Source organism: Enhydra lutris, unplaced genomic scaffold (genome assembly GCF_002288905.1).
Source record: "Enhydra lutris kenyoni isolate GAN:26980312 unplaced genomic scaffold, ASM228890v2 scaffoldscaffold3, whole genome shotgun sequence".
Classification (NCBI taxonomy): Eukaryota; Metazoa; Chordata; class Mammalia; order Carnivora; family Mustelidae; genus Enhydra; species Enhydra lutris.
Window position 1 is genome coordinate 24,315,228 of NW_019154087.1, and position 24,719 is coordinate 24,339,946.

At 32.7% G+C, this 24,719-nt stretch overlaps 1 protein-coding gene across 4 annotated transcripts in view; it reads left to right on the plus strand.

The window, feature by feature from the left end:
• LOC111154891 (TBC1 domain containing kinase) overlaps positions 1-24,719 on the plus strand; it is a 207,720-nt gene that overhangs the window by 60,748 nt on the left and 122,253 nt on the right. For 3 of the 4 annotated variants that reach the window (XM_022514848.1, XM_022514839.1, XM_022514864.1), the window contains exons 6-17: positions 920-1,061; positions 6,286-6,346; positions 9,742-9,803; positions 10,884-10,945; positions 13,263-13,411; positions 14,974-15,112; positions 16,407-16,506; positions 20,142-20,191; positions 20,373-20,502; positions 21,500-21,598; positions 23,405-23,467; positions 24,173-24,299. In XM_022514848.1, the coding sequence (XP_022370556.1) occupies positions 920-1,061; positions 6,286-6,346; positions 9,742-9,803; positions 10,884-10,945; positions 13,263-13,411; positions 14,974-15,112; positions 16,407-16,506; positions 20,142-20,191; positions 20,373-20,502; positions 21,500-21,598; positions 23,405-23,467; positions 24,173-24,299 (1,184 nt within the window). The remainder of the gene's footprint in view (positions 1-919; positions 1,062-6,285; positions 6,347-9,741; positions 9,804-10,883; positions 10,946-13,262; positions 13,412-14,973; positions 15,113-16,406; positions 16,507-20,141; positions 20,192-20,372; positions 20,503-21,499; positions 21,599-23,404; positions 23,468-24,172; positions 24,300-24,719) is intronic. The other variant, XM_022514856.1, reaches the window with a different exon arrangement.

The window sequence follows — 24,719 nt, forward strand, 5'->3', positions numbered from 1 at the left end:
ACATGTATGTAGAGATTTTCTTTGTGGTAGAAACTGGTACTGTGGACTAGTTGGGAGTAGATAGCATTTTCAATAAATGGAATAGGGCTCAATTGATTATCCATGTTGGAATGAAACTTCCAAAATGTTCTTCAGTGTTTGGTCAAATAAATTTAGTGCATTTTTTTAATTAAGTGCATTATTAGTACAATAAAATTGTTGGCAGTTTTCAAAGAGAATAAGACAGTCTAGACTTATTTTTATAGAATAATCTCTAAAATATACTTTAAGTGAAAAAAAAAAGTTGTGCAGAGTAGAATGTATAGTATGCTGCCCTGTGGGGGTAGTGGTGATGGATGGTCAAGTTTATCGTTATCTATAAATATGTATGGGTGCCTAGAGCACAGAAATGGGGGAGAATTTTAGTTTTCAGTTTATGTTTCTTTAAAGATGTTGACATTTCTACTACTCAAAAGAATATGTATTATTTTCCAAGATAAAATGCGCTTTAATTAATAGTTAAGTGTAAGGAGAAGACAGACAATAAGGAGGAAAAGAAAACACCTGAAAACAGACTACTACAAGATGGCAATGTATTAAAAAGAGAGGAAAGCAAAGAAAGGAATTAATGCTTCAGAGAGACACAATAGTTTTAAAATTATTTAAGATGCATATATATTTTCTCTTGATTTCTGGACATGAAAGACCTGTATTATGATGGTTAGATTAAAATCTTCCTAGCAAAAATTTTTAATTTTTAAATTTTAAAATTTTAAATTTTAAAATTTTAAAATTTTAAAATTTTAAATTTTAAAATTTTAAATTTTAATTGCACTGGACTTTTACATAGATCTTATCAAACAGATAGTAAACATGTAGTACTACTTTTTCTCCCTTTGTAGTTTGTAGTAACTATTCATTTGTTTACATATCCTTGCAGGTATCCATCATACTTGGCACCTGAGGTAATTGCACAAGGAATTTTCAAAACCACTGATCATGTGTCAAGTGAAAAACCGTTGCCTTCTGGCCCCAAATCAGATGTGTGGTCTCTTGGAATCATTTTATTTGAGCTTTGTGTGGTATGTATAGAGAAATATTAAACTGATAAAAAGAAATTGTGTGCTTATTAAAATAAGTTTTTCTTTTTTTTTTTTTAAAGATTTTATTTATTTATTTGACAGAAAGACACAGCGAGAGAGGGAATACAAGCAGGGGGAGTGGGAAAGGGAGAAGCAGGCTTCCCACCGAGCAGGGAGCCTGATGTGGGGCTCAATCCCAGGACCCTAGGATCATGACCTGAGCCGAAGGCAGACACTTAATGACTGAGCCACCCAGGAACCCCTAAAACAAGTTTTCTGATAAGAAAGCTATTTAGTAACATGTTTTTGCTTTGTGGATTGACTAGATATAAGGGAAAAAAGGCTTAAATCTCAGTATGACTTATTAAAAAATCCTGTTTGACAATTTATTTGCTTATCATTTTGGTATCTTTATAAAGTGTTTATACTTTACTAAATATAAAGAATTTATATTGTACTAAGTATAAAAAATTAAACAGTTCTAGAAAGAGTTACCCTAAAATTATGTATACTCTTTAATATCTTCATGGTCCCCCTTTCTGTGGTATTCTTTTTTCCCAAAATACCTTCTTCTCTCCTCTTGTTTTCTTACAAGAATCACTTAGTAGTTGAGTTGTGTTTTATGAGATCTTTCTCAGACATTCTCTATATTTATTAGGGCAAAGACTAAAATGCTATTGAAAAGAAAGAAATTAAAAATATAGTAGCTTAAAGAACATGGATGTTCTTTCCCTGATTTAACAGCAGTCCATGTCATGCACAAAGCTAGGCTATGGCTCCACCAATCTCAAACGTCTGGTTTCCAAAGTTGTTTCTTTATCACCTTTTAGGCATAAGGGAAGGAGATAAGTGAGTTCATGGTAATTGTTCTTTAAGAAGATGATCTAAAAGTGCAAATGTCAACCCTTTACATTTCATTGGTGACAATTTACTTATGTGGCCACATTGCGCATCTGTACAAGGGACACTAAAAATACAGTCTTTAGCTGGGACACATAAATATTGAGAAAGCAATGAGAATGGATTTGGAGGGACAACTAACAGTCTCTCAGTCCTACTTTCAAATACCTGCCAGCATTAGGTCCTTATCTTCCTTGCTGTCCTCTTCTACTATAGCATGTGTCACATTTGTGTACTTTACTTGGACATTGAGGTCTTTATAAGCAGAAATTTTTTGTCTATATTATATAATTGTTAGAAAAACTAAATGAAATAAGTATGGTGTGTTACATAGCAAATAGTCCATCACTGTTATCTTTTATTGTACTAAATATTTTATGATTAAGAAAAATATGATTATAATTTTTATTATACTCTTAATCATAAAATAATTTACATATTGGCACTGCTTTTTGAAAGGGAAAATGCCATTTTACTTTTCATTGATATTAAATGATAGCAAATCTCACTTTTGTTTAAAATCATAGCCTAAATGAAAACTCTTATTGGAATGCTGAATGTGAAGTGTAAGTGTAAATGTGAAATATACAGCTTTTCCTTTTTATTACATCACATATATCTAAACTCTTTACTAATGATCAGGGTGTGTCTTTTTTTTTTAAGATTTTATTTATTTATTTGACAGACAGAGATCACAAGTAGGAAGAGAGGCAGGCAGAGAGAGAGGAAGGGAAGCAGGCTCCCTGCTGAGCAGGGAGCCCGATGTGGGGCTTGATCCCAGGACCCTGGGACCACGACCCAAGCCGAAGGCAGAGGCTTTAACACACTGAGCCACCCAGGCGCCCCCAGGGTGTGTCTTATATGAGTAATTCAATTCAACAAATATAGATGACTAATTACTCTGTGTATAACATCATGACAGATGCAATAGGCAGTAAACTGTGATTAAGACACATTGTCAAAGAGCTTATAATTTAATTCAAATCCATTAACTTCGAAGATAAACACAGAAGAACTATGTGAATTCCAAGAAAGGAAATATTAATTTCATAATAGGGACTTCATGACATTTTAAGTGATACTTAAGTTTAGACCGTCTAGTTTTAGAATGGCATATTGGACATAAGCTTAAATCTCCCTCTACCTAATCAAAGCTTTAGAATTGATATAAAATATTAAGATATACATTAATAGCACACTAATAACTAAAAAGGCAATGTTTGTACACTAGAAATCCTGGGAAATAGAGGAAAAACTATACCCAAACAGGTTTGCTAGGAAATTCTTGCTATGTCACCAGGAGGCTGTATAGCCACCCTGCTGCCCAGAAGTTTCCATAGTCCAGAAGATGTATATAGGTGAGTACATATCTAGGAAATACCAAACACCTAAAACAATACATCTACAATGTGATATATGATGTAAATACATATATCTGCAATAAAAAAGAAACAACAAATAGAAGAATTTACACCATTGAAAGGGCTTTAATATAAAAGTATGTGTTCTTTAGGAGATAAAGGAAACAATTCCACTTGTGAAACAATTATAGAAACTATTCATCAAGAATATTTACTGAAAAGAAGAACCAGTTAAGAATTTTAAGAGAAAAAAATGTAACTATTGAAATAACTAGATGGATCAGAGGAAACTAGACACACTGAAGGTAGAAAGTAAAGCTGAGTGATTATCCTAGATTATGTCACAAAGAAATAAAGAGATTGAAAATATAAATTTTAAAAGACAGGGAGAGGGGTGCCTGGGTGGCTCAGTTGGTAAGCATCTATCTTTGGCTCAGGTCATGATCTCAGGGTTCTGGGATCGAGTCCTGCATTGGGCTCCCTGCTCAGCAGGGAGCCTGCTTACCCCTCTCTCTCTGCCTGCCTCTCTGCCTACTTGTGATCTCTCTCTGTGTCAAATAAATAGATAAAATCTTAAATAAATAAATAAATAGGGAGGATAGAGCCAGATATTCTCATATCTATCATACAGTAGTATCAGAAGCTGAGTGTAAATTTCTTTGTTTGAAAGAACCCTCTAATTACCTTGTAGAACAAATTTTTTTAAAAGCACAACATATAACAGCAAATACCTAGAAATCATATACTAAACTTTTACGAGACAACCAGTAATGAAATAATGGGTAACATTTATTAAGAACTTTTCAAAAGTCAGATACGTTTCTAAATCTCTGTTATCTCAATCAGTACTCACAACAGTCTTATAAAATTTATCTAATTGTTATCTTTAGTTTACAGATCAGGAAATTGAGGTACAGAAAAATTAAGCAGCCTGTCCTAGTTACATCATAGTAAGTACTTGAGCAGATTTGTACCCATCAACTATACCCAAAGCTGTACTCTTAACACACCAGCCTGCCTTTAGTAAGCTATGATGACTTTATCAGTGTCAGTGAGAAAATCTTAAAATGTGTCAGAAAAGACATGCTACCTACCGAGAATGAGATTGGCGTTAAATCTCTTAGTAATTTGGATGTTAGAAAACAGTGGCACAATGTCATCAAAATGCTGAGAGAAAGTAATTTGAATTTTGAAATCTTTAACTCACAAAATTAACATTCAAGAGTGGCAATGCAATTAAGGATATATATAAAATTTTGATAACAATGAAGAAAAATTACTGTAGGAAAGTAACATAAGCCAAAATCATATGATCTTATGTAATCATCAATCATATCATATCATCATATAGGCAGAGTATATTCACTGTATTGCAAGTAATCAAATTGAGCTGCTTTGTGTGGTGTGTGTGTATGTGTGTGTATGTGAGTGTGTGTGCATCACAGGTAGATACATACTAAGAACCTACATTGAAAAGATACCTAGGAGATTTTGAATGCTAAATTGAGAAGTTTGTATTTAAGTTACATAAGGCATGGGGGACCATTTAAATTTTTAAACAAGATATTGATATATAAGGCTTGGGGGACCATTTAAATTTTTAAACAAGATATTGATAAAATCAAACCTGTATTTCTTAAAGATTAATAAGATAATATAAAAAATTGAGAGAGGAATGGCAACTTTTTTCAATGATCTCTCTACCTGTAGTTCTAATTTCATATGTCTTTTTTTTTTTTAAGATTTTATGTATTTGACAGAGAGAGATCACAAGTAGGCAGATAGGCAGGCAGAGAGAGAGGGAGAAGCACGTTCCCTGCTGAGCAGAGAGCCTGATGTGGGGCTCAATCCCAGGACCCTAAGACCATGACCCGAGCCTAAGGCAGAGGCTTAACCCACCGAGCCAACCAGGTGCCTCTAATTTCATAAGTCTTTAATGCCGCTTCCTGATGGGGCATGGGAGAAGAATGAGGCACTAACAAGTCAGCTCCAAGAGAATGGGAGCAGGGAGCGACACTTTAAGAAATCTTTTTGCTCTCTCTTTATTAAAAAACAAAACAAAACAAAAACAGAGTCTTTTTTTCTCCACATAAAGACCAGGCTATCTTCTTAAGACTTTCCTTCTAAGACTACTTAAAGGATCCTGTACGTTTAATTTGTTTGTTAAAAAAAGAATAATAGCCAACATTTATGAATGATTTTCTATGTGCAAAAAATGTGAGGCACTTTTTTATACATTCTGTAATCTTCACTGCAACCTCTATGGCATGTACAGTTAATGTTCCAGTTTTATAAATGAGAAAAGTGTAACCTAAGGTGGTTAAGTATTTGCCCAAGTTATATAGCTTGTGGCCAGAAGTCCAATTTGGCACACAATTGTTGCTTGACACATTAATTGTTGAAGTTATGACTGATTCCAGACTCTATTTCAAGCAGCACCCTGAAGCTGAATAATAAGGAAACAAAATACAATATATGTATCTTAAAATAAATATAGCAGGTGCTATGGGAGCACAAAGGATGGTTGTCTAATTCATTGTGGGAGGAGGAAGGCATGTCATTGAATGTTTCTTAATGGAGACAGCAGATTACCTGGATAATGATATATAAGTAAGAATTAGTTGGGTGAATGTAAGGATAATATGAATCTTTCCCAGGGTCATCTTAGTCCCTTACATAAGGCTCCTGGTGGCCTGGAATCTCTCTAGACAACCAGATATATATAGCTCTCAAAAGTGAAGTATGTTTGATTCTAAACTAGAATGTAATGATCCTTAAATATATGAAATGTTTGAATGTCAAACCGATAATTTTTCCTTAGTGGCGCTACTTTAAAAGTCAAATAAAACCTCTGAAGAAAAAAAGAGATACCTGACAAAATCATTTTCATCTCTGGGAGGAAAAATGCCTCCCTGGAAAAAGATGTAAATGTTAACATGAATTTGTTTTCCTGTTTTATTCAGGGAAGAAAATTATTTCAGAGCTTGGATATTTCTGAAAGACTAAAATTTTTGCTTACATTAGGTAAGTGTCTCACAAATTATTATGTTTCAACTACAAATATAATCTTTAGTGACTGTTAGTAATCATACACATTAAGAATGTGTTCTAAAAAAGTGAATACACTGAAATATCCTGAATTTCTTTAATGTTCTAATGATCAGTGGTAAGCAGTAATAGGACAACTTAAGAGTGCCTTCTGAAGTATTATTGTAGTGCTTTTCTTACTCATTAAGAAATTATAATGTAGATAAGTATTTTCTTAGCTTCATGATCTAGCCAAGTAAACGAAGTTCTGAAATCAAAATATGAGAATAAATAAACTTCTCTGTAGTAGTTTACCTTCAGACAACATAGCTTAAGTTTTGAGTTTCTGTTTGATGAATCATGTGTGAATAATGACTGAGAAGAATATTTATTTTTCCTTATAACAAGCTCATTTATTTTACATGTATATTAGATCTTAATATTTAATTCAAGTTTACATAAATGTATGTAATCTACTTCAGAGTAGAATAAATTAAGCACATGCGGTAATAAAGGAGAGAAAAACTGATAGAGCACTTTATGTAAAAGAGTGACAAATTAATGTCCATGTTAATAGTGTTTACAAATAAGAATACTGAAAAGTATCAATAAATATCAAATAATAATGAATTATAAATATAGTTGCACAAAATGTTACCATATTTACAATGTTTAGTTTCAAATATTGATAATAAGGCTTTTAAGGAGTCTTAGAGATTTCTTAATATGGTCTACAGACTAAACTTAGACCTCATTATTTTTATAATTTGAATTTCAGTGTAGTTAACATACAGTGTTATATTAATTTCAGGTGTACAATGTAGTGATTCAACAATGTATAGACGTTACTCAGTCCTCATCATGATAAATGTACTTTTATTTCCCTCACCTGTTTCACCTGCCGCCCCCCCACCCATCTCCTCTCTGGTAACCATCCGTTTTTTCTCTATAGTTGAGTCTGTTTTTTTAATTTCTTTTTCTTCATTTGTTTTGATTCTTAAATTCCACAAATGAGTGAGATCATATGGTATTTGTCTTTCTCTAACCTATTTCACTTAGCGTCATACTCTCTAGACCCATACATGTTGCTGCAAATGGCAAGAATCTGCTCCTTTTTGTAGCTAAGTAGTATTCCATTGTGTATATACACACCATATCTTTGTTATCCATTCATTTATCAGTGGACACTTGGGCTGCTTCCATAATTTGACTGTTATAAATAATGCTGTAATAAACATAGGGGTGCATATATCTTTTTGAATTAGTGTTTTTTATTCTTTGGGTAAATACCCAGTACTGGGATTACTGGATCATGTTACTTCTATCTTTAATATTTTGAGGAGCCTCCATGCTGTTTTTCACAGAGGCTGTACCAGTGTGCTTTCCTACCAACAGTGCACAAGGATTCCTTTTTCTCTGCATCCTTGCCAACATTTATTGTTTCTTGTATTTTTTTTTTATGTTAGCCTGACAGGTGTGAGGTGGTATCTCATTGAGATTTTACTTTGCATTTCCCTGATTATGAGTAATATTGAACACTTTTTTCATGTGTCTGTTAACCATCTGTATGTCTTTGGAGAAATGTCTGTTCATGTCTTCAGCCCATTTTTAGTTGGATTTTTTTTTTAGATGTTGAATTATATAAATTCTTTTTTATTTTATTTTAAATTACAGTATAGTTAACATAGTGTTATATTAGTTTCATGTTTACAGTATAGTGATTAAAGAGTTGTTTAAGTTCTTTATATATTTTGGAAACTAACCCTTTATCAGATATGTCATTTGCAAATATCTTTACCCTTTCAATGGTTGTCTTTTATTTTTGTTGGTTTTTTCCATCACTGTACAAACTTTTTATTTTGATGTAGTCCCAGCAATTTATCTTTGCTTTGTTTCAGGGGACATATCTAGAAAGATGCTGCTACATCCAATGTCAGAGAAATTCCTGCCTGTTATCTCTATTAGGATTTTTATGGTTTCAGGTCTCACAGGTCCTTTTTTTTTTTTTTTTTTTTTAAAGATTGTATTTATTTATTTGAGACACAGAGAGAGCACAAATGGGGAGGAGGAGCAGAGGGAAAGGGAGAAGCAAACTCCATCTGAGCAGGGAGCCTAATGAGGGGCTCCATCCCAGGACTCTGAGATCATGACCTGAGCCAAAGGCAGTTGCTTAACTGACTGAACCACCCAGGCACTCCTACAGTTAGGTCCTTAACCCATTTTTAGTTTATTTTTGTGTATGGTGTAAGAAAGTGGTCCTGTTTCATCTTTTGCATGTGGCTGTCCAGTTTTCCTAAGACAATTTGCTGAAGAGACTGTCTTTTTTCCCATTGCATATTCTGCCTCTTAGGTGGAAGATAAATTTGGCCCTGTAAGCATGAATTTATTTCTGGGCTTACTATTCTGTTCCGTTAATCTGTGTGTCTGTTTTTGTGTCAGTACCATACTGGTTTTTGTTTGTTTGTTTGTTTTTATTAACATATAATGTATTATTTGTTTCAGGGGTACAGGTCTGTGAATCATCAGTCTTACACAGTTCACAGCACCCACCATAGCACATACCCTCCCGAATGTCCATAACCCAGCCACCCTATCCCAACCCCACCACCCCCAGCAACCCTTAGTTTGTTTTCTGAGATTAAGAGTCTCTTATGGTTTGTCTCCCTCTGCAGTCCCATCTTGTTTCGTTTTTTCCCTCCCTTCCCCCCACGACCCCCCCCCCTTCCTCTCAAATTCCTCATATCAGAGAGATCATATGGTATTTGTCTTTCTCTGACTGATTTATTTCACTTAGCATAATACCCTCTAGTTCCATCCACGTCGTGCAAATGGCAAGATTTGGGGGTTTTTTGTTGGCTGTTTTGATTACTACAGCTTTGTAGTATTTCTTGAAATCTGGGATCATGATATCTCCAGTTTTGTTCTTTTTCAAGATTGTTTTGGCTATTCAAGGTCTTTTGTGGCTCAATACAGATTTTAGAATTGTTTGTTCTAGTTCATTGAAGTTTGGTATTAATATTTTTATATGTATTGTAAAATGTATACTTTAAATCCCCAGAGATATGTGTCCATTCTCCAAATTATGCAAATGCAAAAGAATAATATGTATATGTGCATTACATGTATGTGCATTACAAGAGAATCTTTATCTTGAACCACTGCTTTTTGTCATTATTTAAGTAGCTATCTTCTAGTATCTGTAATTCAATTAATATTTAGTGTTTAAAGTCTTTATTTTTATCAAAACATGTAACAAAACTTAACAAAGTCACAAGCCTTTTAATATTCCAGGTTCCAAAACTGCATAACACAATTTTTTAAAAAATTATCTGAGTTCAGTTCTGATAAATAAGGAAAGTAGCATTACTTCATAAAATTTTTCTGTTTTATAGATTGCGTAGATGACACTATAATAGTTCTGGCCGAAGAGCATGGTTGTCTGGACATCATAAAGGTTTGTCATTAATCTGTTATTGAAATGTATGTATTTTGTATACTTGAGATCTAACAGCAAGCTATTTTAAAATTATGTTTATTTCTGTTCAGACTTTTGTTTTTTCACAGAGTGATAAGCTAATATAAATTAGTATAAAGTCCAAATAAAAAGACTTATTAGAAAAATCAAAATGTCCTAGAATAGCAAGTATTTGAGTAAAATATATTTTTAAATGGATCATTTTAAATAATTCTTTTCTTTTTAAAAAATGTTTTACTTAAATTTAATTTAAATTTAATTAACATATAGTATGTTATTAGTTTCGGAGATAGAATTTAGTGATTTGTCAGTTGCATATGACACCCAGTGCTCATTATATCACATGCCCTCCTTAATGCCCATCAACCAGTTTCCCTATGCCCTGTCCCCTCCCCTCCAGCAATCCTCAGTTTATTTCCTATGGTTAAGAGTCTCATGGTTTGTCCCCCTCTCTGATCATGTCTTGTTTTATTTTTCCCTCCCTTCCCCTTTGCTCCTCTGTTTTGTTTCTTAAATTCCACATGAGTGAAATCATATAACAATTGTCTTTCTCTGCTTGGCTTATTATTTCGCTTAGCATAATACCCTCTAGTTCCATCCACGTTGTTGCAAATGACAAGATTTCACTTTTTGATGGCTGAGTAATATTCTATTATGTATACATACCCCATCTTTTTTATCCATTCATCTGTTGATGGACATCTGGGCTCTTTCCATAGTTTGGCTATTATGGACATTGATACTATAAACATTGAGGTCCATGTACCCCTTCAAATTACTATGTTTGTGTCTTTTCAATAAACTTATAGTAGTGCAGTTGCTGGGTTATAGGTTAGCTCTGTTTTCAACTTTTTGGGGAACCTTCATGCTGTTTTCCAGAGTGGCTGCACCAGTTTGCATTCCCATCAACAGTGTAAGAAGGTTCCTCTTTCTCTGCATCCTTGCCAACATCTGTTGTTTCCTGACTTGTTAATTTTAGCCTTTCTGACTAGTGTGAGTAAAATATGTTTTTTAAGTGGATCATTTTTAAATAATTCTTTTTTTTTTGTTATTTGCCAGGACCTTCCCGAAAATGTGATAAATCTTTTGAAGAAGTGTCTCACCTTCCACCCTTCCAAGAGGTTTATATTATTAAGACTTAGAGATTATGCTGATATCTTTAGTATAAAAGTATTTGTGGTTTTTCTTATTACTTATAATAGTAATGGATTAAATAAGAATATTTACATATATATAAGAATACATAATTGACACTACTATCATAACTGTTAGTTATGGCATTAATATGTATTAATAAAAGAAGAAAACAGTAATTAAACCACTGTCAGAAAAGTGGCACATTCCCGAAGAAGTTACTGGTTCATTTCCTAGTCTCCAATTAGAAAATCGACTATATTGTAGATATTCCCAAACATGAATGACAAGAGAAATTACAACAAAAGCTTATTGTCAATTGTATTTAACCTAGAACTTCAATAAATGGTGAGGTCAACTAATAATTATTGGTAATAAAAAGGATTTCTTATCAGTATTATTATTTGTTTTCATTTGGTGATATCACTGTTAGCCTTACAGTTGTCTTTACTAAACTCCTTAAGTATATGATATTTGAAAATAATATATTCTAATTAGTCTTTAGAAAAACATCTTTATCAATACATGTTAGGAAGAGTGGAATGGTATTAAAAACATAATTTTTATGTTTTTATGTTTAATGCCACATTAAGAGAGGAGGAAGAAAACCAAAAGACATTATTAGTTTAGAATTTTAATTAAGATATTCAGTAACACAGGTAAATCATGGTCAAGGGAAAAGTAAAAAATGAAGATGCTCATATATAATAATCTTTGATAGATTATAAGATGCAAAAAGCACAAAAGGGAAAAAATTCAACATTTGCGTACAGCCATTTCATTTTTATATACAAGTATTCATCTAGACTCTGCTAAGGATAGGTTATTATTATTTTCTGTACTGGTGGTGTATTTAAGACTTTTAACTGTCCCCTTGAATGTGTGCCATTATTCTAGCAAATTTTTTAAGGAGTATTTTCCAGTGTTTATTTTTGTGCTTTAGAAAAATCAAACACATTGCCAGTCGATATTTAAGATTTTATTTACTTCACATTTGTCAGCCACAGATCCATGTGTAAGTAACTTAAAGAAACATTGTTTTTTTTAATGGTTGATTGCTGGTTATTTAATGGGCAATTTGAGTTAGTGATAGTTCCTTCACTATGCTGTAACATCATCCATGACACAAGTTTCTAAGTACATTTTGCCATAGTTAATTTGGTTGGACCCACTGACAATAATGTTAATTGAAAATTTGGCAGATAACCAGGGAAATAATCATGGTTAACTAAACTAAAAAGAAAAATGCACATGAAATATTGCAAAGTATGATTCTTTTTTTCATATTGAAGCAAGCATATTCTTCTAAATGTAGGTGCAGATATTTCTAAACGTAGATATATTAAACTCCACATCATAAAATATATTCTCGAATCATATTTTTACAAAAAAAAAAAAAAAAAAAAGCCTGATGTGCTATTGTGTTTATTTAACTCAGGAATCAACAAACTCTTTTTGGTAAGGACCAGATAACGAGTATTTTTGTCTTCATGGACCATAGTCTGTCACAGCTATTCAGCACTGATCTTGTAGCTTAAAAGCAGCCAAAGACAATACTTAAATGAGTTAGTGTTGCTATGTTCCAATAAAACTTTACTTTTAGATACTGATACTTGAGTTTTGTATAATTTTCACATAGCAGAAAATAATAGTATTTTGATTTTTTTCAACTATTTAAAAATACAAAATCCATTTTTAGCTCATGAACCATATAAAAATAAATAGTAGGTGAATTTAACCCAAGAGCCATAGTTATCTGACTCCTGATATAAACTATATGCTAGCTCTTATCATTTTTTTCTTACATTATGAAACTCTGTAGAAATTTGTTATTTTTCTTCTAATTTTTTTCCAAAGCCACAAGATTCATTTCACACCATATTCAGAAACAGGCCTACATCGTATAATACAAAAGCCATGTATTATGAAAGTTTTACAAAGTGTCTTATCAGATTTTTCAATATAAGAAGATTATTCATATTTCCAGTGATCTTTTTTCATACCACTATTTTCAAAATTAGGTAAGGCACTGGCAAATTTGGCACCACTGTGATATATGGGATTTTTTACTTTTGAAGAGAGTAATGAGACACACAAATCAGGGAATAAACATTAAAAGGTCAGCATTACACAGCAATTTAAGAAAAAAAGAGAGGTGATTTACCCTGGTAAATATAAATTATAATTAAATCATTTGAAAATTAATTTTCTACATTTTATAACTTTTTAAATAAGTGATGCCAAGAATTTCTAATGATGAAATTTGTATCTCATTCCTACTGTGTGTTTTAAATTTTTCTCAAGGCCAACTGCTGATGAATTAATGCAGGACAAGGTATTTAGTGAAGTGTCACCTTTATATACTCCCTTTACCAAACCTGCCAGTCTGTTTTCATCTTCTTTGAGATGTGCTGATTTGACTCTGCCTGAGGATATCAGTCAGCTATGTAAAGGTAATGATAAATAAGACCGAAAACAGTGTTTTATTTTTTTTTTAAGATTTTATTTATTTATTTGACAGACAGAGATCACAAGTAGGCAGAGAGGCAGGCAGAGAGAGAGAGGAGGAGGAAGCAGGCTCCCCGCCGAGCAGAGAACCCGATGTGGGGCTCGATCCCAGGACCCTGGGATCATGACATGAGCCGAAGGCAGAGGCTTTAACCCACTGAGCCACCCAGGTGCCCCAACAGTATTTTATTTTTAAAGAAAGTACCCTTATCCTACTTTCAGTTTTGCATTTACCAACAACATATATATTACACTAGTAAGGCTTTATGGATCCCTGTCTGGGAATTCAGAGATAATTTTGGATTTGCTTAAAATATAACCACCTAACTTTTTTTTTCTTTTTTTTCTCTTTCTTTCTTTCTTTTTTTTAATAATAATTTTTTATTTTTTATAAACATATAATGTATTATTAGCCCCAGGGGTACAGGTCTGTGAATCGCCAGGTTTACACACTTCACAGCACTCACCATAGCACATACCTTCCCCAATGTCCATAACCCAGCCACGGTCTCCCTACCTACCTCCCCCTGGCAACCCTCAGTTTGTTTTGTGAGTATAAGAGTCTCTTATACCACCTAACTTTTTAATTCTTTAAATTTAACTTGCTTTGGAGCAAGAACTTTTAAGAATTGAGGAAGTGGCACCAAAAAAAAATTTGTTATGCAAACCAAAGTCCTATTTTCATCTCAAATCTTAATGCCAAAATTGCTTTCTAATTCCCAGTGGAATTTCCACTACAACATACATATATCATATTCTACATAATTTATTATAAATGATCTCTAAAAATTATATTATCGGTAGAAGTCCATACCATTATATTCCACATTGTAAGAGAATATCAGCTTTTTTCTTTTCATTCATCTAAAGATTACCATTCTCAGAATGTGTGTTTTAGTGGCACCAATAATATTCTTACATTGAAGAGTTATCAAGATGTAAGTCGTGGCAGGAAATATTTACTAAGCATTCATTCAGTCAAATATTTTTTTGAGTTCCTGCTATGTTCCATGCGCTATAACTTCAAGTAACATTCATGCCAAATGGAGAGGCAGATAAACATTTATATTACTATTATACATAAATTCAATATGAACATAGTGCAGTAGAATCATAGTGTGCCTGAGACAGTAAGAAAGACTCTTCAGAAGAGGCAGCAATTGCCTCAAGACATGAAGGATGGGATAGTTTGTATTAGTTAACTGTCCAAGTGCTTTTTTCTGCCCTTATCCCTTCCCCACAGAGCCTGATATATAGAATATATTTCCCATATAACTCTAATATAGAGGGTAAAAATTCTATTTTTTCTCAAAGAAACTGAATGTACATCCAATATGTATATCTGCATTTCATCCTTTGTGCAGTTTATAGTATGAATGTTCTTATTAAAGGGATTCTTGCTGTGTTCTTCAATTAATTTTGAGAATATCAGCTATTATTGCCTATTGCCTTTTGATAAAAACAAAAAGTATGATAGCTACGATTCTTTTCCATTTGCTATTAATAGATATAAACAGTGATTACCTGGCAGAAAGATCTATTGAAGAAGTATATTACCTTTGGTGTTTAGCGGGAGGTGACTTGGAGAAAGAGCTTGTCAACAAGGAGATCATTCGGTCTAAACCACCGATCTGCACACTCCCCAAGTAAGGAAAGAAGTTTCTCTTAGAAGTGAAAAACACTTAGTAATAACATTTTTATTTAATTTGGGATTTCTTTGCTAGACATTCCAATTAAGTGATTATGAAAGCAACTGGAAGTCAATACCTTGTTTTTTTGGCTGAAGCTTTTATTTGAAGAATTCATTAACATTTTATTATTTTTAATAAATTTTTAAATATTTTAATACATAATTTGCTTTCTGATCTATTTGAAGTAGATCCATTATTATGGCATAGCTTTAATAATTGATGTTCAAAAATGAAAAATGTATAAGTCAGAAAGAATAGTAATATTCAAGAGAGTTAATAAAGTAGACTAGTGTGCCTATTATAAGTAACTATTTTTTATTTCCAGTTACATAGAGTAAATGTACTCTATGGCCTCATTGTCCTAGAGATCATCATGGTACTAAATCACTGTTATGAAAACTGTAGAACTGCATAAGATCTTGGACATCATGATATAAATTAGACTGAAAGTTAATTAACAGTACAACTCTAAGGACCAAAATTGTTACTGTTCCATTGCTGTTTGTATTTATTCGTAAAGATGTGAACCTAAATCTCTTATTAAGTATCCAACAATACTTTAAATTTTTAATTTTAGATTTTACTACTAGATTTGATCATTGTAGATAACAATAAAAATTACCTGCTGATCATTTTCTTCTTCACATGTTAAATTTCTAGGTTAATTATTTGAGTAGACTACTGGGTCTCTATTTTTTCCCTCTTAAACTGATTTTTCAGTCAATTATATTTCTCACACATTGAATTAAACAGAACACTGGGAAATAAGATGATGGAAATTTCAAGATATATGTAAATTCTCAATTATTTCTCTGAAATCCTAAAGAAATTTTATGCATTTATTATTCACTATTCTTTCTCCTGAGAAGTTACTATCATGATTTTTCTTTCTTCTTTTATCATTTCTCACTCATATAAACTTCCTCAGGAGCACATACACATATTGTCAATAGAGTAATTTTAACATTGAATCTGCATGAGCAAAGAGAATAAATCACACTCTTGTATTCCTAAAATGCTTTCTATTTGTATACTGTATTCATATGAACTCAATTTATATTTAAAAATGAGAATTGTTTGGTGAAATATAAACATATTAAATACATATTTTTAATTAATCCATTTAGTCTAAAATTTCTTTCTTTGATGAGGGAATGATGATTTAGAATAAATTTTATTTTCTAGCAGAAGCAATAAATCATTTTTTGTGTTCTCATTAAAATAATTATTTTTTTTAATCTCTTTTCAGTTTTCTCTTTGAAGATGGTGAAAGCTTTGGACAAGGTCGAGACAGAAGCTCACTATTAGATGACACCACCGTGACATTGTCCTTATGCCAGCTAAGAAATGTAAGAATGATGTTTTGACAAATCTACCTCAGATTTTTTCTTTTTTTAAATAAAACCTTAAAGATATACATGAAGCCTTGAATTCCTCCCTGATCTCATAAAATATGTCAGAGTTTCTTTAAGGTATGTGCCCAGGAGTGACGTTATTGGGAAATAGGATCTGTACATCTTCAGCTTTAGTACAAACTATTCAATCATTCACAAAAGGAGTTGTATCTTTTTTCCATTATTGGATAAGGTTTCTCATTTTCTGTATACTTGGTAACACATGATATTATCAAATTTTTACAAAATTATTGCTCTAGAGGCACCTGAGTGGCTCAGTTGGTTAAGCGTCTGCCTTAGGCTCAGGTTGTGATCCTGGGGTCCTGGGATCAAGCCCTGCATGGAACTCCCTGCTCAGTGGGGAGTCTGCTTCTCCCTCTCCCATTGCCCCTCCCTACCCCAACCCCTGCTCCTGTTCTCTCTTTCTCTCTTAAATAAATAAACCTTAAAAAAAATACATTGCTCTAAAAGGTATAGAATAATATTTTGCTATAATACTAATTTTAATTCCCTGATTATAATGCAGTTATGAATCTCTTCATATTTCTTAGTAGTGTGTTTACCTCTTCTATATATTACTAGTTCATATCTTTTGTCAATTTTTCTACTAGGTGATTTCTTATTGATTTGAGGACTTCAAAATATATATTCCAAATATGGAGTCTTTGTTGGCTTTGTGTAGTGCATGTATCTTCTAATCTGTGGCTTTTCCTTTAACTTTTGATGGTTTCTTTTAAGGAATATGATATTACTAGGTGTAGTTTTTTTCTTTTGGTATTTATCCTGCTTGATGTTTGTAAAGTTTCCTGGATCTTTGTTATTTCATGTCTTTAATTTTGAAAATTTCCAGAAATTTCCTCCTTTCTCCTTCTTCTGATTTCTATAACATATAGGTTTCTATAACACATAGGTTGCATCTTTTGATTCTTTATTAGAATTTCTATCTCCATGCCTATATTACCCACCTGTTCTTGCATGCTCTCTGCTTTTTTCCTTAGAGCCCTTAGCATATTAATCAGAATTATTTTAAATTACTGGCCTGATAATTTCCAACTCTCTGACAAACCTGAGGCTGGTTCTGTGGCTTGCTTTGTTTCTTCAGAGTGTCTTTTTCACATATTAGCATGCCTTGCCATTTTTTGTTGAAACCCTAACATGATTTACCAATAAAAAGAACTATGGTAAATAGGCCTTTAGCTCACAATGTCGTGTTTATCTAGCTGTTTACTATGTGTGCTTTTTTTGTCAGAGACTAAAATTTCCTCAACTATCCTTGCTCTTATTCCCCCTGGTGATTTTGGGTTTCCCTGGAGACTTTTTTTTTTCCCCTAGAGACTTTTTAAAATAGAGTCTGAGACCTGCATGCAGCTCTTTCAGCTGGAATCCCCTTTTATACTGGAGCTCTATTGACATGGGAGGTAAGGTAGGGAAGGGAAGGAGTTCTGTAGTCCTATGGTTACGTCTCAGCCCTTTAGGTGAACCTGTGTCTCTGGGCTGTGACCTTCATACAAAGCTTCTCAGCTTCCCTCCTTACCTTATTAGGAGAGACAGGACAGCTAAAAGGAATCTGAATTGGGTATTCTTCTTCCCTACATCAATCACTCAGGCTGGCTAAAGTTGGATGTCCTCCCCTCCGCCCCCAACACACCCAGTTCTTTCTTGAGTATAGCAGGGTCTCCTCCAGTCTGGCTGCCTGTTAATCAGATGCCCAAGTCTTTGTCCCATTGTGCTTAAAACCCTAGGCCATGATTATCAATATATTTTATTTCTAGCTTATATCCTTTATCTCTAAGCCCAGTTTTGGGTCTCACATCATTGATTTTCCTTATATTTTTAGGCTTTTCCTGTTAGTGTTTTACATACTATGTAGTAGGAGGGAATTAGAATCTCTTACCTGCCATAATGCAAGGAATAGAAAATCTAAATCTATAATTATTACTACACGATACACTAAGCTTGTCATCTCTTTGAAAAGAAAGAATGTGTATGGTAGATGAAGTAAGTAGCAGTACAAAACAACAAACAATAAATTACATCCAAATACATGGTTTTGACCAATTTGGTTTTACTCTTAATTTGCTTTTTTAAATATAATCAAAGTATATGAACATCAGTTAAATAAATACAAGTCTTCAATTTTACTTTCTCAATGACCTTAAATTTCCATTTTTGAAATTTAAAATACTTTTATCTATGATTATTAAAAAAAAGTTTATGTTGCTGATTTTAAAAATAATATGGAAACCAAATAATTTTTGTTTCTACTTTTCTGTATTTTTGCCCTTTTTGTACTTTTAATATGCTACATTTTTAATATAAAAAAGCAGAAAAGTTACTTGTAATATTTTGACTTTCAGGACAGTAAAACCCAAATTTTAAAACAATGTGCATATTAATAATGTGGTAAAATTTGAGAAAATCTTATTTTTCTACTTAGAATTTTAATCCACAAAAAAACGCCTAAAAGTTTAGAAGAAAAATGGCATAAATCTACAGCACATCAAATTTTAGAAAAAAGCCAGGCATAAAATCAGGGTTTGCCAGATTCTCAGTTGTGGGTAAAAGATTTTTCTTTGGCTTTTAAAAATTCTGAGGCTATTCAGCTCAGGTCATGATCCTGGAGTCCCAGGATCACGTCCCACATCGGACCCTCTGCTCGGCAGGGAGCTGGCTTCTCCCTTTGCCCCTTGCCCCTCTCATGCTCTCTGTCTCAAATAAATAAAGTCTTTAAAAAAAAAAAATTCTGAGGCTAACTCACATGGGTGAGTACACAATAACTCTAATCAACAGAAGATCAATGCTGGCTACACACAGAGCTTGAACTTCTGTGTCAGTCCCCATAGGAGAAGATACTCTGCCCTCAAGTTGGAAGTTGAACTGAAGAGCAGAGCAGCAGGCAAGATGGCATTACCTTTAATCACCCTACTTAGGATGTGTCTTAGATTTTACTTTACTATTGCCTGCCGCCTTATGCTTTTGAATAATATCTATAATTCTGGCAATGGCATTATTTGGAGTAACATTATTATAATAAGTTTATGAAAAAATAATTAAGAAAATTGAGTTTTGTCAGCTGATTTACCAGCTATTTGAGTCATGCATGTTCAAAGTATGATGTGAGAAATTCTTCTGAATCCTTTTTTTAGCACCTTGCTTTTGTTTTAGTTTGTATTAATGTCAAGGCAGAAGTAAATTGGACTCAAGTTCTAAATTAAGGGATGTGTATTAAAAAGTACTTTTTTATATAATCTTCACATAATTTAAAAAATGTTTTATCCTTTTATTCAAATTTATACTAATTTTAGCAATTCTGCATCCTGTTTGGAAAGCTATAATAATAGGTGTGCAACATTTATGAGAAATCCCTGAAGGTAAAAAAATTAAAAAACAAAGAATATTCTTTACAGCTAAACTTAATCACTGCAGGCATGGTGTATTTGCATGTTTACAATAAATGAATTTTAAATTCTGTTGTAGTTTTCCTGGTATCTTTATAAATATATAATTTTACCTTATTCTTCCTTTTAAATAAAGATCAGTGTTTCTGTCTCAGATCTTAAGTATCATAAATATTTTCTCTTTAAATTCAGAGATTAAAAGATGTTGGTGGAGAAGCATTTTACCCACTACTTGAAGATGAGTGAGTATATATATATATTCTTTTTACCATTATTTTTCTTTTCTCTTTCTATTAGATTGATAAGAAGCTTGCATATTTTTTTGGAAAATTGTTTCCTAAGGAGGATACAAAAATGTGATGTTCGGGGTTTTTTTATTTTATATGTTTTGTCAATTTTTCTGCTCTTGTTTCTCTATTATAGCCAGTCTAATTTACCTCATTCAAACAGCAATAATGAGTTGTCTGCAGCTGCCACTCTCCCTTTAATCATCCGAGAGAGAGACACAGAGTACCAACTAAACAGAATCATTCTCTTTGACAGGCTGCTAAAGGTAGGATTCTAAAGCATAAGGTGTAAAGAGTCCCTATGCAATCTTTATTTTTTTTTTCATTGGTAATTCTTAGGGAATCTTGATGTCATGAGAACACTAATTCTTACGACCCGTTTTATCTGATTAATAGTAAAAATGATAGATGTGAATTGTAAATAAAATTAAAAAGTAAAAACAAGATGAAGGAATCTATGCAAAACCACATTAGACAAAAGATACTTAATATCTTTTTTTAATATTTAAAAAACATTAAAAAATCAATAGGGAAAATGACTATCATTGAAACAGAGAAATGGATAAAAAAAATAATAGAAATAAAACCAGTCAGTAAATCTATTTAAATATGTATCCTTATTAGGACTGAAAAAAGTAAACTTTTTTTCCATATTGAATTAGCAAAATGAGGAAATGTATATTGAGATTGGAACTCTCATTCTTCTGGAATAAGTGTAAATTGGTTAAAACATTCTATAAAGCTATTTTAAATTTTGTATTAAGAGCCTTTAACAGGATCCATACCCTGTGTCCTATTAATTCTGTTCTAGAAATTCCTCCTGAAGTACAAATTTATAAAAAGACAAATTTACATGCAAGCTTATGGAAGTAACCATAATAAAAACTTACATTTACTGAATACTTTCTATGTTACTAGGTATTTTACAAAGTGCCTTATATGTTACTTAACATATGAGGTTCAAAATATTAGTCTCCATAGGATCCATTCATAATTCTTCCAGAGCACAAAATAGAGAGGGATGATTAAAAACAGTAAATTCAGCTCCTCTCTTTGATTGTACTATATAACATTTACAGAGGTAGGGAACTATTCCACTGCTAACTTAATACGTATTAATAACATCAGGTGAAATAATTTCAGATATTTGGAACTTTATTGCAGGTCACCTTCAACTTTATCACTGGTATATTCAGAATTGTTTAGATTAAAAGAAGGCACTTAGTAACTTGAGCTATTTTTCATATCTTTTTTTACCTATAGGCTTATCCGTATAAAAAAAATCAAATCTGGAAAGAAGCAAGAGTTGACATTCCTCCTCTTATGAGAGGTTTAACCTGGGCTGCTCTTTTGGGAGTTGAGGTAAGAAAAAAGAGGTTAGAAGCTGATCAATCGTGTTAAGAAAGAAGGAAAGTACTTTCTGAATATATATTTTCCAAGTTATTAGAAAATTATGTAGTAAAATTTGAGTATTAAGATTATTTTGCAATTTTTAGTGAAAGGAATAGAGGAAAAGAATAGAATGGATAGAATAGAAAAATACGAAGTCTTGTTAGATTTATGCTATTTAATATTTCATCTAATGGGACTCAAATTATATTGATTATTCATTTTAAAAATTGAATATTTTAATATACATATCAGTTATAAATATACAGCCCTGCTTATAAAGTATGTTCATTTAGAAATAGGACTGCTGGGCACCTGGATGGCTCAGTTGGTTAAGCATCTATCTTCGGCTCAGGTCGTGATCTCAGGGTCCTATATCAGCCTATATCGAGTCCCATATCAGGCTCCTTGCTCAGTGGGGAGCCTGCTTCTCCCTCTGTCTGTGTCTCTCTCTCCCTTTTTGTCTCCTGAATAAATAAATAAAATCTTAAAAAGAAAAAAGGAAATAGGACTGCTTATTATAAGGAGAAATATTCCACTCTAATTTGAACCTTGTCAATAATCATGAATATAATTTAGTTCCTTTTGGCACATCTGTCTTCCCAGCACCATGCTGCCAGGACAAATGCTACTTTGTCATCTGTGGTACCATATGGGTGGCAGTGAGAAGAGGCAAGGTGTCACATTATTAGAGTGACTTGAAGTACTAACAGAGACTTTAGTGACAGCAGTCATGGTAATGGGCCAAATCTTTGCCAATATGTTTGCATTTCCTGTCAATTTCTTTGTCATCCCGCCTTCCTGTATTCTCTTATAGATATCTTATGGGTATCCATCACATAATTTTTTGTGTGCAAATTCTCCCACGTATTTTTAATCCTTTTAACTCTATTGAAAAAATTCCTTCCTTTATTCCTGTTTTCTTTGGTGAAAGTCTACAAATATCTTTGAGTTTGTTTGGTTGCTTAATAAGAATGCCTATTTTGCCTACCATATGGTAATAATTAGAATCGTAGAACCATAAAATGTTAAAATTCAAGAGTACTTTCAAGGTCAGCTTGTCCAAATGTCTCATAAAGTAGATGTGCCCGAGATGCTGATAGTAGCATGTAATATCAGAGATTGAACTCCAAATTCCTAGCTCTTTCTCTACCATAACAGTAAACCAGAGAATTAAGGATTGTTCTGTGCTTGATCCTATAGAACGTGACCAAAATTTGAAGTAGTTTATGTAATTATTCTTTCTGTAACAGTATAAATGGAAAATGTAAGTGGTCTCTTTATTTCATTCTTTAATTTATCCCAAACCTCTTCCTTCTGGTGCTGAACTCCTTTAAACAATTTTATTTTATTTTTGCTTTCATTTCCAACTTTAACAGGAAAATTTCTCAAGGGATGACTCCCCCCATTTTTTTAAATTTCTTCATGAAACTTACTATGTGTGAGAGGGCAATGAATAGAGCACAACAAGGCTGTGTTGTGTTGTGGGGACTAGGAGATTAGCTAAGCATATTCATTAAGTGACTCTTTTAATGTACTTGTCTTCCTGTGCGTATAATTCAAATGACTGCCTTAGCAAAATGGTAAATTGTCACAGACTTTCATCACAGATTGTAAAAGATGTGAAGAATTTTCTAAGAAGATGCTTTGGGTTTGAATGTTCCTATCTATAATTGGGCATATTTTCAAAGATAGATGTTTTTAAGAACTGTATTTTGTCTAAGTCAATAATTTGTTAAGGATATGATAAATTAATATATCTTCTCTTATTTTTTGCAGGGGGCTATTCATGCCAAGTATGATGCAATTGATAAAGATACTCCAATTCCTACAGATAGACAAGTACGATTTAGATTTTCTTAACCCAAGATAATTCTGCCAAATCTTTAAATTTTAGAAAGGCAAGAGGAATTTTCTTAATTATGAAACTCAGCAGCCTTCATATGTATATATATGCATGCTCTTATTTTACTCACAAGTTAATGAGTTAGAATTGTTCCAAAGGAGTATATAGACCAAGTAACTTTTCCTAATAATTGTACTTTTTTTTTTTAAAGATTTTATTTATTTATTTGATAGACAGAGATCACAAGTAGGCAGAGAGGCAGGCAGAGAGAGAGAGAAGGGGAAGCAGACTCCCCCCTGCCCAGAGAGCCCGACGTGGGGCTCGATCCCAGGACCCCGGGATCATGACCTGAGTTGAAGGCAAAGGCTTTAACCCACTGAGCCACCCAGGCGCCCCAATAATTGTACTTTTTTATCTGAAGAATTTGCCCTTTTTTTAGTCCAGGATGTAAAGGAAGGTTTTTTGAAAACTTTATTAATAAATGCCTTTTCAATAAAATGGTCTGCCTTTTTTCTTTAAATATACATACAACTTTCTTGGTGTTTCCAGAGGAATAATATAAAATTTAAAAACTTCAGACACCAGGATTATGTAGATGGTCTATTCTGATATTCAGGATACACTCTTTCCTTTTCCTTATCTTGAGGTTTATTGGAGATCACTCTATTCCAGTTCCACCTTATTGTTTTGCTGTTTTACAGATCGAAGTGGATATTCCTCGGTGTCATCAGTATGATGAACTGTTATCATCACCAGAAGGTCATGCAAAATTTAGGCGTGTATTAAAAGCCTGGGTTGTGTCTCATCCTGATCTTGTGTATTGGCAAGGTAACATTTTCCCCCCATTATTAAGATTCTTTCTGAAGTACCAGAAGCATGTTGCATGACTGAAAATTTAAAAATTTAAAACAAATTATCAAAATATCCTTAGCTTTGTGGAAAGCTATTATTGGTTTTCCATTTTTTGAGAGAACTTTTTTTAAAACTTTGTCTAAATGCATAGTAGATATGATTTAAATGCATGATATTTAATGAAACAATTTGCCATAATACTGATTAGTCAAGTAGGAAGAATACTTTGTGCTATTGTAATCTTAGGGGACACGATTTTTAATGCTATGCAAGTAATAAAAGTAATATTATACCATAAATAATTTGGGGTTAATTGATATTCTTGTCATTTAATGATTTACAACCTGGTTATCATGGTTATTAGGAATTAGAGAATAGGATACCACCCTACACTGC